This window comes from Mytilus edulis, chromosome 8 (genome assembly GCF_963676685.1).
Source record: "Mytilus edulis chromosome 8, xbMytEdul2.2, whole genome shotgun sequence".
NCBI classification, from domain to species: domain Eukaryota; kingdom Metazoa; phylum Mollusca; class Bivalvia; order Mytilida; family Mytilidae; genus Mytilus; species Mytilus edulis.
Window position 1 is genome coordinate 2,497,357 of NC_092351.1, and position 14,615 is coordinate 2,511,971.

At 34.7% G+C, this 14,615-nt stretch overlaps 1 protein-coding gene across 1 annotated transcript; it reads right to left on the bottom strand.

The window, feature by feature from the left end:
• Positions 1-3,146: 3,146 nt before the first annotated feature.
• On the bottom strand, positions 3,147-3,815 carry LOC139486691 (uncharacterized). The gene has a single exon (XM_071271609.1). It carries the CDS (start codon positions 3,813-3,815, stop codon positions 3,147-3,149), a length of 669 nt encoding a protein of 222 aa, XP_071127710.1.
• Between the last annotated feature and the right edge of the window lie 10,800 nt (positions 3,816-14,615).

Below are 14,615 nucleotides of genomic sequence, written 5' to 3' on the forward strand. Positions count from 1 at the left end.
TGAGCCAAAATTCACTTGTCTATGAGTTTGCATTAAAAATTCAGGATTAATGCGCTACATAGTACACTAATTTAAGATTTCCAGAAAACCGGGAGTTATTTTGGTAGTACCTGTCTTTTCAAGATCAGAAATTTGTTACAAGACTTTAAACATTGGTTGAAAATTGGCATGTAGAAAGGTGATACATGTACAATTCAGGATATACCTGGTTTCCTTGAAGTTAAACTTAAGGTAAAATATTTAGAAAACTGTGAAAATTGCAAACTTTGGTTGAACAGATAGGGATTTTTAATTGGTGGTCTGACACCTTAAACATGTTTATGAGATCTCAACCCTCCCCCTATACCTCTAGCCAATGTAGAAAAGTAAACGCATAACACTACGCACATTAAAATTCAGTTCAAAAGAAGTCCGAGTCTGATGTCTGATGTCAGAAGATGTAACCAAAGAAAATAAACAAAATGACAATATAAATAACAACAGACTACTAGCAGTTAACTGACATGCCAGCTCCAGACTTCAATTAAACTGATTGAAAGATTATGATTTCATCATATGGATATCAGGCACAATCCTTCTCGTTAGGGGTTTAGTGTCATACCATCATAATATATATGAGAAGAACATAACCCATATAAACAACTGGTTTTTGAATAAATGTGTTTAGTTCCGATGCAAAGACACTATACATGTAAGTAAATCAATATCGACGCCAAAATATGCAATCTTTGATGATCTGACAACAGTATCGTAACTATATCCCTTCTTAATAAGTCTATTTAAAGGTTTTGATAATTTCTGAGGTGAATACTGACATTGTGTGCTTTATAAAGAATATTTCCATAAAAAATTGGATGTGAAATACCTAAACGTATAAGAAGTCTGTATGTTGAGCTATATTTAAGAATGATGTCCTTATACCGATGATAAAATTTAGTAAATGTTTTGACTAGTTTGTGATATCGAAAACCCTGGTGTACTAATTTTTCAGTAATATATAAATTTCTCTCGTTAAAATCTAAAATATTGTTACATACACGAGCGAATCGTACTAGTTGAGATATATAAACACCGTAAGATGGTGACAAGGGAACGTCACCATCTAAAAATGGATAATTAACGATAGGAAATGAAAAATCATCTCTTTTATCATAAAGTTTAGTATTAAGTTTTCCGTTAGTGACATAGCTATCAAGATCGAGGAAAGGGCAGTGGTCATTGTTAGTATTAGCTTTATTTAAAGTAAGTTCAACAGGATAAATTTCTTTAGTATACATACTGAAGTCGCCTTTTTGAGAGCCAAAATATCATCCGAATATCTAAAAGCATTATTAAAGTTGTTTATCAGATGTTGTTTCTGCTGATTTTTGTCATAAATTGTAACTCATAGCAATACAAAAACAGGTCCGCAATAAGTGGTGCACAGTTAGTCCCCATTGGAATTTCGATAACCTGACGATATACCGAATCTCCAAAGCGAACAAAAATGTTATCTAGTACAAATTCAAGGGCATGTATAGTACCAAAGCATGTCCAATTGACATACTTTTTTTGTTTATTGATACTAAAAAATGACCTAAAAGAGTTTGACCGTATATATTCACATTCTGACTTTTTAAATGCCCATTTAATTAGGTGTTTGATTTTTTTCTTAATGAGAATGTGATGCAATGCTGTATACAGGGTAGAAAAATCAAAACTGTGAACAGATTCACCAATATAAGCATGCAATTTATGAAGTACTTCCAACGAGTTCTTGACCCTCCAAAAGTAATTAATTCCACTATTTTCGAAGGCCTTATTTGAACAATTTATTATCAGGTTTTTGATTGTACCAAGTGTACTGGTAAAAAGAATAGACAATTAAGTAGTGGAACAATGGCTTGAAGACGAAATAAATCTATATTTGTAAGGTGTTTTGTGTAGCTCCGGAAGCCAATACATAGTTGGGACTTTCATTGTATTTGGTTCTGCTTGTAAAGCGGTAGCTAAAAGTTTATGTTTGTTACATATGTCGTTTTCTGAAAATGGAGTCAGTTGGAATGTTGGTGAATTGGTTATTTCTTTTTTCAGAACCTCAATGTAAAATTTACGTCCAACAATAATAATATTATTAGCAGCTTTCTCGGCCGGGACAAAAACAAATTCCTTGGCTAGTTCTTTTACTTTATGTTTGATACGAGAAATAGGTTTATTGTGGTTATAGTTAATAGTAAAATGTTCTTTAAAATGTTGAATACGTATATCAACTATGTTCATTACTAAATTAAAAAAAGAGTCCAAAGATGTTTTGTCAGCTTTTTCCCGTTTTATCCATTTTAAACAGTAAGTACGGAGTGAGTCGTGGATGATATTACGACACTCATTCCAATTAATAATTGACGGGGGACGATATTTAGGTCCTTTACTGAGGAATTATTTTAACTCTCGGTCTTCAACGATGTTAAGATCTCCTGTTATAACATGGGAAATGGGTCCAATAATGTATCAACACATAAAAATAAATACTTCTACGTTGTGATCATACATGTATCACAGTGACCTTCTATTTATTCAATGCATAGATGTGGTTTTTTTTGGGGGAAGAGTTTTCAATGTTAAATACCATAATGTAACGTGTCCGTATTTGTACTTTTATTTGGTAGTAATTTTGGCAAAGTACAACCAAGACAGTATATAAAATCTAATCATTTAATCATGCTCTTCAAATATATACAACAGTTTACAATTCCATGAAGTCACAGTATAAATAAAAAAAAAATCATCAGCTGCTTCTCACTACTACTTATCTAAACATCAAACTCAACTTCAACATTTCTAACTTTCACACTTTCACACTCTCTTATATACTACGTGGCCAACGGTGTCTCGTCGGTTCCGTGTAGGTTCCCCGACGGTTCCTGTTGGTATCCATCCTTAACTCCGTCGAGACACAAGTCGGCACCTGGACATCTAACACTCACACATGAATAAAACTACTAAATACATTAAAAATAAACTAATAAAAAAGCTACAATTCCCCCTGGCTTGCACTTAAAATTCCCATTTCAAAATGATACTATATATAGTTTATTAACCTAATGACCATAAACACACTGTCAGCTAAATTCTAAATATAAATGAAACAGCATAGGCTATTAACAAGTCTAAATATCCTGGCGCTTAGCCTCACGTTTATTATGTAAATAGTCATTTACTACCGATGTAACTTCTTCAACAATATCTGTTACATTTATTTCCTTCACGTCCATATTTACAGAATATGCAATTAGACTATCCCTTGTCACTTCTACTGTGCCATCAGCAAGTGTCATTGTCTTCTTTTTAATTTCCAATTTTATTGGTTTTGTTGTTTCGTCCACAGTTACTGAATTGTTATTCATATCCAGAATATCTTCAGTGTCAAAATAATCCATAAAATCATCTATATTCAGTAATCCTTCTGAATGATCGGCGTCCTGCTCTGTATTTTCAATATGTTCCGGTGTTACAGAATTGTCAAATTCACCTTCACTTATGTCTGAATATTGATTGTTTTTAACAGTTATATAAATATTTCCAGTGTTATCGTTTTCAATATCTTTCTTAGCATCACCCTTTGCAACTGGAATTTCTGTATGGACCTCCGTCTTTATTCCATGTTTCTTCTTTAAATGTTTTTTTATGTGTGATCTTCTACTAAACATTTGTGGACACGACTCAACGGTACAATTCCACAGTGTTCTATTATGTCCATGAATTTCCCTTTTATGCCTATATAAGTTCTTCTTATTTTTCAACCATTTAAAACAAATTTCACATTGTATTGTATCCATTATTAATCATAGGTGTTATCCAGTATATATCGTGGCGGTGGTCTGATTGTTCTACCGATGCGTGTGCGAATGTAATTTGGCGGATCCTTTGACACTACCGGACGGAGACAGGAGCTACCTGTCGGTTCCGAACTACCGGTCGGTTCTGCACTACCGTCTGAAGTGGCATCAATCGTTTTTACCCTATCTCTATATTTATCTTGTTTTTTTAAAGTGTTTGTCTTACATTCATTCTCGGACGGTACTTCGTCGGTGTTTCTCGGGATTTCTGGTACTTTATGCAATGTAACGTCGTTTCTGTCATCACCCGAAAAATAGCTTAAATATGAAAGTGGGGCATCTAATACAGTGGTTTTAGGTTTATACCAAAGAACTGAAGTTCCCCCTCGATAGGGTTTTAAATTATCCGCATGAATTATAATAGCAGGTGAGTTCTTTGAGTGTTTAATTCTAAACAGAACATCGGTTAACTTCTCTGTAATAACCCAAGGTCCTGTCCAATTTCTTTGTAATTTCCGTTTTGCTCCTTTAATAAATTGAGGCTGCCACCGTCTAACTAAATCTCCCGCTGAATAGTTAATTTCTTTAATATTTCTATCATAATACTCTTTTTGTTTTAAGCGATGCTTTAGCTAAGTTGCGTCTAGCTATTTCATGCGCGTTCTCTAATTCATCTCTCATCCTCACAACATAATAATGTTTATTTTTGTCATAATTCACTTCGTCCTCTTCAGTTGTAATTCCTGATACGATGTCTAAAGGCATTCTCATTTCGTCCTCAAAAACCATTTTGTAAGGTGTTATGTTTGTACCGTCATGTGGAGTCGCGTTATACGCCATAACCATAAAATCTATGTACAGATCCCAGTCTTTTTGATGTTTATTAATGTATTTCGATAACATTTCTTTTACTGGTCTATTACTTCTTTCTACCATTCCGTCCGATCTAGGATGACCTACAGTCGTCCTTGTTTTAGATATACCCAAAAGTTTACATATTCCTTGAATAAGTTTACTCTCGTACTGAGTCCCTTGATCAGTGTGCAGTTCTATCGGACATCCATATCTTTTTATCCACCCTTTAAGCAGAACGTTCGCAACTATTTCAGCTTCCATATCCCTAATTGGATATACATTGTACCTCCCTAAATTTGGTGAAATAATCTTCTATTACTAAAATGTACGCATTTTTTCTGTTTGTCAAAGGGAATGGTCCTGCGATATCACTTGCTATTCTTTCAAATCTTGCTCCCATTATGTAAGATTTCATCTTATGGCGTTTTGAACGTGGTGGTTGCTTCTTCTTTTCGCAAACGTCACACGTATGTACATAATCTTTTACATGTTGATTCATTTTTGGCCAATAGAACGGGCAAAGTTTGGCACGTTTACAGAACGCGTTATTCCTTGATGTGCTCCTATTGGAGAGTCATGAATATGCCATAACACATACTTTTGTAAAACTTTCGGAGTACATATTCTCCACATTTTAATCTTTTCACTGTCTTCCCAATAATAACATAACATTGTGTCTTTTATTTGTAGCAATTCCCATTTCTGTATCCAGAGTTTAAAAAATTGACTCTTACTCACGAATGATTCTAAAGTTGGCTTTTCCGCTTTGTTCAGTTTTAATGTTACAATTTCACTAAAGTCTTTATCCTCTTGTTGCATTGTAAATACCGATGATGGTGTTACGTCAATAGATGGCTGCTCTCGTTGTTTTGCACGTTTAGGAACATTGGGACGCCTTCCTTGTGGCTTTGGTGTATCATTCGCATTAACAGTACTTGTATCATTTATTGCATTAACAATTGTCTCAATTGAATTTGCTACATCGTTTTTCTTAAACACAGGATTTGCGCCTTCATTTTCTTTAAACTTATAATTCCAAGGTAGTTTACACTGGACACAATATTCCTCTTCCAATATCTTAATTCTTGGTAGCGTATCAACATTACCATGACGTTTTCCCGGTCTATGGATTATTTTTAAATCATACGAACTAAGGTGTTCCAGCCATCGGCTTATTTGTCCATCTGGCTCTTTGAATTTAAACAGCCAAGTTAAGGAAACGTGATCTGTTCTGAGGGTAAATTTACGTTCCAACAGATAATGTTTAAAATATTTTACAAAGTAAACTACGGCTAAAAGTTCTTTTCTAGTCACACAATAAGTAACTTCTGGCTTTTGGATCGTCCCACTTCCGTACGCAATTACCTTCTCCTGACCATTCTGCATCTGAGATAGCTCCAATACTGTATTGACTTGCATCGCAATCTAATATGAATTCACCTCCATCAACACTAGGGTAAGCTAAGATGGACTAAGAAATTCATTTGTTCTTTAAAATTTTACAGGCTTTACTACATTCCTCTATCCAATTCCACTTATTATTTGATTTCGTTAGTTCAAAAAAGGCTTTTTAGCTATTAAAGAAAAGTTTTTGATGAATTTTCTATAATACGAAAAATCCAAGAACGATCGAAGTTCTTTCACATTTTGTGGAGGCGCCATTTTTGAAACGGATTCAACTTTCGTTGGGTCTGTTCGTATACCTTCTCTTGAAACTATATGTCCTAAATATTGCACTTCGTGTCGAAATAATGTACATTTTTTCGGTTTAAGTTTTAGTCCAGCTATTTTAAGTCTGTTCATGATTTTGCATAGGTTGGGAAGGTGTTCTTCATAAGATTTTCCATAAACAATAATATCATCTAGATATAGCACTGCAATATGCCATTGGAGTCCACTAACTGCTGCTTCAATGATTCTCTGAAACGTTGATGCCGCATTGCATAGTCCGAAGGGCATTGAAATGTACTGATAAAGTCCGCCGTTTGGAGTTGAACAAGTAGTCTTTTCTTTGTCACTGGGTCTCATTGGTATTTGATGGTAAGCCATATCTAAGTCCAATGAGGTGAACCACTGAGATCCACTTAAGGCATCTAATTTATCCTCAATTCTTGGTGTCGGATACGGATCTTTTATGGTCTTTTCATTTATTTTCCTGTAATCTACACATAGTCTCCATGATGAGTCTTTCTTCTGCACCAAAACAATGGGAGCCGACCATGGACTACATGATTTCTCTATGATACCTTTCTTCTTTCAATTCTCTACTTCATCTGCTAAGATTTGTCTTTTAAACAATGGTACTCTTCTCGGGGGTTCTTTAATTGGTGTTTCGTCGTGTAATTTAATAGAATGCATTCCCAACAAAGTTTTTCCAGGTTTTCCATCAGGATTTGCAAATACATCTTTGTAGTGCATTAACGCCTTCTTAAATTGATCGGACTGTTCTTGGGTTAAAAACTTTTTCCCATCTAGAAACATCTTATCCATATATTGAGGCAATATTTCATCAGTCTTACATTTTCCCTCATCAATGTGACAAACGTCTACATAATCAAACTCTACCTCAATATTTTCATCGATCTTCATAACTTGAACAAACAGAGCCATATGCGTTCCCTTGTACAAAATAATATCTGTACTGGTTGCATTAAATAATCTGGAATAAATTAATCCATGAGATGCATTCACAAGAACTCTTGCTAGCGCCAATCCATTGTTTTTCATAAAACTTCTCGCCGGAGAAGGTACATCAGAGATATTCGATGAAGTATCTCCTACCTTTCTTGTTAGTCCCGATTTTACAACGACTACATGTTTAGCAGGTACCATAATAGTCTCTAAAGCAATTACTCTACTTGATCGATTATCGACACCGTTTTTCTGAAATGGTATATTCTTTCTATTTATTCCAAAGATGTATTCCAATCCCAATGACAACGAAAACACTTTATAAAGTCTTCTACTAACAAATTAGATTTAACTCCTCCAACAATTATAGGAAAATCTACACAAAATTCGTCAAAAGACAATGTCATAACTGCAGTACACAACACATTTAAACAACTTCCATTTGCGGTTTCGAAATTCGTTTCCATTTGACGAAGCAAAGGTCTGATATCAGGCAGAATGTTTCGGTAGTTTTCCTCTGTTATAAAGGTCCTTTCAGCCCGGTATCTATTTTCCATGAGATTGGAGATCCTTCCAGTTGACCATCCACCACCATACCAGGTTTTCCATTCACCCTTGTTAAGAATGCTACATTATTGGACCCAATGTCCGATTCATCCTTTCCATTGTCCTGTAGAAAGTCAAATTCTGTAGACAATGTTTTCACATTATAATTCCCTTCATGAAAATAAGATGTATTATCACTTTGATCTACCTGTGAATGAAAACATTCAGGAGTTACTTTCTGGTCTACTTTTTGTTGTACAGAAGAACCGTTCAACTGTTTCAAGTAATCCATGTAACTACCATCAATGTCCTCAACACAAGTTTGAGTGCTTATTGACATCTTTGATCTATCAAGAATACTTTCCAATTCACTTTTGCTAGGCCTTTTGAAACCGCCGCTCGGAGCATGACCTACTGCTCCGACCGATCCCCGTTTAACTGTTGGTCGGTACCCTGACTCCGTCGAACGGTGGTGTTTGACTTCTGAATACTAGTATCGTTTTCCTTTTTCCAACATTTGTCCACTGTATGATTTGTTTTCCAGCAGTAATTGCAAGGATATATATAATATGTACGTCTTTGTTGTCCATGAATACTAGAGTTCTGATTTCTTTTCGAGTTTTTGGAAACTTATCATCGCCACGAATTTTTCTTTCTTCTTCAACTTCATAAACCAACTTACTAGAATTTCGTTCGTTTATGCGTATGCATTCTTCTTGCATAGCACTCGTCACTGCTTCCTGAAGTGTCTTAGGTTTTGTACGTCGAATTGCCATCCTGAAATCTTCAGATTCTCCACAAGCATCATGAAATGTTCGAATGTTATTTTCCTGCACAACTATATAAATCTTCTATTGCTTGTCCTAAATCTCTGAACGATTCCCCTGGTGTTCTTCTTTTTAGCCTTGCTTCAGCGAGATAACTTTCTTTCATATTTGAATGTCCAAATCGTAATTCCATGCTTTCAATTAAACGATCCCAATTTGTTTGAATCTCCTTAGAAAGTCCATGCATAAATGTCTCTGGTTGGTCTCTTTGTGTTGTCATGAAAACTAGCCGTTTTCAATCATTATTCCATTCATTTAATATAGCAATATTTTCAAAATAACGCAAGAAATCTGCCCAAATGTCTTTCCCTGTACAACTGAATGTTTGCTTCGCTTGGGTTTCAGATCTATAACTCGATCGATTCTTATCATCACCAGTTGACAATATTGTTTCATTTGGTATTTCGGGATGGAATGTCAATTTCCGTCTAACCTTTGGTGTAGTCATTGGATAAGTACAATCCCTTGTGTCGACCTTCCTAAACTCCTATGCTAGCTTTTAGCGATTGATATTCCTCAAACATTTTGAAAATCACTGTTCACATAAACAGAATAAAAACGGTAGTTGGAATCACTATGTAGTTTTCCCGAAACCAGCATACCACATCATAAAATGGATTCATTGTTAAAATTCCTCCAATCACACTTGTCACTATCGCTATAGAAATAATCCATTTCACGAAAAATCCCCTCCATTTAAAAGAATTCCTGTTGTTTCGGAAACTTTTCTCGTTATTACTATTTTCTGCAACACAATGTTCAGGGATAGGTGTACTTGTCATACTCGGATGTAAGTAAGATTCTCGAGGATTAAATGCTCCGGACGGTGTCAATGGCTCCGACGCCGTCAGTGTCGGAACCGATACTGGTTTTGGATAACTATAAACATCTGTACCTGGACAATACATCCTCTGTTGACCAGAAGGAGAAAATATCTCAGACTGAGTATTTCCATAATATGTAGGAGCAATTTGATGATCATTGTAACACATGTAAAATCCATTGGATAACTCTCATAATTTGTTCCATCTCTATTCGAATCTTCCATTACAATCAAAATCAATCACATTTGAAATAAATCCTTCCTAATTAATTCTACTGGAATGAGCGATCCCACCGCTGCCACCATTTGTAACGTGTCCGTATTTGTACTCTTTTATTTGGTAGTAATGTTGGCATAGTACAACCACGACAGTATATAAAATCTAATCATTTAATCATTCTCTTCAAATATATACAACAGATTACAATTCCATGTAGTCACAGTATAAATAAAAAAAATCATCAGCTGCTCCTCACTAATACTTATCTAAACATCAAACTCAACTTCAACATAACTAACTTTCACACTTTCACACTTTCTTATATACTAAGTGGCCAACGGTGTCTCGTCGGTTCCGTGTCGGTTCCCCGACGGTTCATGTTGGTATCCATCCTTAACTCCGTCGAGACACCAGTCGGCACCTGGACATCTAACACTCACACATGAATAAAACTACTAAATACAATAAAAATAAACTAATAAAAACGCTACAATAAATCGATTCATTCAAATTTTTTTTTATCAGTTTGCCTTGGCCATTCAAGTCCTACACAAATTCTCACAATTTTTTTTTTTTTGGAAAAATTTGTATTCTTGTGATGTATTCGTTTGTTGACGAATGAATGTAACCCCATTTTTATTTGTTTTATTTTTTTGTGGTGTTTTATTGACGTAGAAGACAACAGGACTGTCCCTTTTTCAAAATAAAATATATATCAATTTATGACCCAAATGACTAATTTAAACTCACAACAGAAGAAAGATAATGATCATCGTCGCTTTTATGGTCTGCTCAATTTCGAAGTCACAAGGTTTTTTTTAATAATGTTGGAAATTAGTAATCAAAAAACAAAAAACAAAAATAATTCGAATGTTTATATTTGAAAAAGTAACGAGTTGTAAATCAGAGGTGGTGTTCTCGAAGCTATCTTAGGATTAGGACGTGTCCTAAGACCATCTAATGACAAGTTTTTGTCCTAAGTCGTGTTCTCGAAGATCACTTAACTTAGGATATATCACATTTTCGTCCTAACTTTAGGACACATAATTAGGTGTCTTAAGATCATCATATCTTCATCCTAACTTTGTGCATGCTTTTTTCTCATTTGTTTCCGTGAATATGAGCGTGAAAAGAGACTCACCATCGGTTATTAACTCGTATAAAGAAATTGTGCATGATTTTGAACTTTGAACTTCGTGTTTTTACGATACGATGACACTACGAATTCAATATTCTCATTTCAAAACAAATTGTTTTACAGTTTATATCAAAATCTTATTTTGAAATTATTTTATAACTACATTTGAAATCAAGCATTTCATTAAATACTTGTTATTAAAAAATTTTGTAAACAATTTTATTCATTGGTTTCGTCTCTAATAAATGTTTTATCAAACAATTACTTTAACTTTTTAGGATTTCGCACATAGGATATGTTTAGGACGTCCTAACATAAGTTGCGTCTGAGATAGCTTCGAGACGCAACTTAAGAGTGTCCTAAGTCGATCCTAAGTCCATTCTAAAATCGGTCTTATCTATGACTTACGACGAATCTTAGGATACTTTCGAGAACACCACCTCTGAACAATTATTTATTTCAAATGACTATAAAGCTGTTGAATTTTTTCGCTGCAATCTATTTTTGACTTTTGTCCGCATTTTTAAAATTAAATTTTCTTGTTGAAGATGTACTGTTTAGTTTATTTTTCTTGTATTGTTTTAATTTAATGCCAAATATAGTCAAGACAGAAAAAAGTCGGAAGGTTACAAGTTCAAATAGAGATAGGAATGGGGAATGTTTCAAAGAGACAACAACCCGAACAAAGAGTAAACAAAACAGCTCCACCAATGGGTCTTCAACACAGCGAGAAAATCCCGCACTCAAATGCGCACTTCAGCTTGCCCCTAAACAAAGATGTGTACTGTTTAACCACGCCACATTATGTATGTATGTGCTTGTCCCAAGTCCGGAGCCTATAGTTCAGTGGTTATTGTTTGTTTTTGTGTTACATATTTGTTTTTCGTTCATTTTTTGTAAATAAATAAGATCGTTACTTTTCTCGTTTGAATTGTTTTACATTGTCACTTCGGGGTCTTTTATAGCTGACTATGCGGTATGGGCTTTGCTCAATGTTGAAGGCCGTACGGTAATCTATTGAAGTTGTTAATTGTTGTGTCATTTTTATCTCTTGTGGAGAGCTGTCTCATTGGCAATCAAACCACATCTTTTTTTTTTCTTTTTTTTTTATAGTCAGTGAAAATGGACGTCATATGAAACTTCTGAACAACTAAATGAACTAAAATTTATAAACTTATAAGACTACTAATAACAAATGCCAGAGGCTCCTGACTTGGGACAGGAGCAAAACATCCGGTGGGGTAAAACATATTTAGAGAGATCATACCCCCTCTATCCAATGTAGACGAAACAAACACTCAGCAATACACAGCTATATATTTTGCGAGTACTTCAGACTCGGGAGGGTGCATGTTTTACTCTTAATCCAATTTTCAAGTATAAAGTAATTCATGGTTTGTTTTTTTAAATTTATTACAATCCATGAACTTCTATCTAAGATAGATGCTGATCTGAAATATGATAATGTCTGCAAATTTGATAAAAATGTGCTTGACAGTTTACCTCCTGAATGGGCACATCGTTTAAATTGTTTTAAATTGTCATTTCTGGGCCTTTTATAGCTGACTATGCAATATGCAATTTTGTCATTGTTGTAGGCCATACGGTGACCTATAGTTGTTAATTTTTGTGTCAGTTTGGTCTCTTGTGGATAGTTGTCTCATGGGCAATCATACCGCATCTAGTTTTCTTTTTTATAGAACACATTTTCTAGGGGCCAGCTGAAGCCCGCCTCCGAATGCCTGGTTTTCTTGCTGTGTTAAAAACCCATTGGTGACCTTCAACTTTTTTCTGCTCTCTGGTCGGATTGTTGTCTATTTGACACATTCCCCATTTTCATTTTCAATTTTAAGGGTATGTGTTCCCACTGTAAATGTTAAATTGCTAGTTATAACAACATGTGTATAGATGTAAACTAAATGCTAATTATTTGTTCGATGCCACATTCTATATACATGTACAATATACATTGTGTTATGATAATTTGAAGTTAGGAGCCTGTAGTTCAGTTGTTCGTTTTGCTTCAGGTCTGTCAGCTTTGATTTTTGGGAAATATTTGATATACATTTGACCGTTAGGTTTTTTCATTGAATTTTTTCATATTTATCATGGTGTGGCCTTTTATAGTCGACTTTACGGTATGAGTGTTTGTCTCGTCTGCGACTTTTGTCGCAAAAAAGAGACTTAAGAATAGTGGCTCGGCGTCAGCTGCGTTAACTTTGCTTATTACTAAAAAGCCTAAAATGTATAAAGGTAGAGAACGTTGATGCTTTACATTTTATACAGGTTTTATGTCTGTCATATGTCCATTTCCTTTGACCTCGTTTTCATGGTTCAGTGACTACTTGAAAGATTATTTTTTGTTTTTAATGTTAAGTAAGCTCTTCAAATGATAATTAAAAAAACAAGTTTTTGGCAAGTGCGTACCAGGCATGGTTCTCATGTCTGTATTTTTACTTGAGCTTTACTTAATTTCATGGATTAGATAACAAGGTATCGTTTTCGTGTTCAAGTCTATATATCGGATACTATAAGCAAATATGTCTACTATATTTGGTGCAAAGATTGATTGTAAGCCGTACACTTCCAACTGGATGGTATAATCTGACCATTACCTCATTTTCATGATATATTACAGTTTTTTAGTATTTGTCTGTTTGTTAGGTACTACATCTTTATAACCGAAAGATCAATTATAGTTAGTGCATGGAATGATTATAAATAAACCAGTTGTTGGCATGACACGGGTTATGTTCTTCTCATATATTTAATGATGATATAATACTAAACCCCTAACGGGAGGGATCGTGCTTGATATTCATATGATGAAGACATAATCTTTCGATCAGTTTAATGGAGGCCCGGAACTGGCATTCAGTAACTGCTAGTAGTTCTTTGTTAATTTTTGTATTATTGTCATTTTGTTTACTTTATTCTGTTACCTATTCTGACATCGGACTCAGACCTTACCTGAGTTTTACTATGCACATTGTTGTGCGTTTATTTTTTTCTACATTGTCTAGAGTTATAGGGAGGGTCGAGATTTAAGAAAAAAACATGTGTAACCCCGACGCATTTTTGCGCCTGTCACAAGTCAGAATCCTCTGGCTTTTATTAGTCTTGTAAAATTTCTAATTTTAATTTCTTGTGTATAATTAGGAGTTTAGTATGACGTCTATTATCACTGAACTAGAAAAATATTTGTTTAGGGGTCAGCTGCAGGACTCCTCCGGGTGTGGGAGTTTCCCGCTGCATTTAAGACCCATTGGTGGCCTTCGGCTGTAACGTGTTTTCTGCTTTTGGGTCGCGTTGTTGTCCTTTTGACACATTCCCCATTGCCTTTTTCAATTTTATTGTCTGTTTGGCAAGTATCATCCGATCTTGACTTCATTTTCTAGGTTCATTGGCTAGTGTTAAACTAGTGTTTTGGTCTGTTTTTCAAATTCAACATGCGTAAGCAGTAGAACTTTGTTTGGTTAATGAAATGATTGTGAAGTTAACACGTCTGTCTTCCAGGTATAATATGATCTTTTAACGGTTTTTGTAAACGTTAATTGTTTTTAGTTTTGATCTGTTTTTCAAGTACCATAATCAATATGTCAACCTTTTTTGGCTACTGTGTAGAGTGTACATGTAGATGTCTGTGGGACAGGATTGAGCTGGTCTTGGATCTACTACTATGGATATTTAACAAGTTTACGTGGTACTTATAGTCAAACCTTTATCTTCAAAACATCCAAAAATAAAATCAAAAGTCAGT

Excerpts from the sequence above, each read along its gene's own strand:
- LOC139486691 (XM_071271609.1), bottom strand. The coding sequence starts at position 3,815 with ATGGATACAATACAATGTGAAATTTGTTTTAAATGGTTGAAAAATAAG.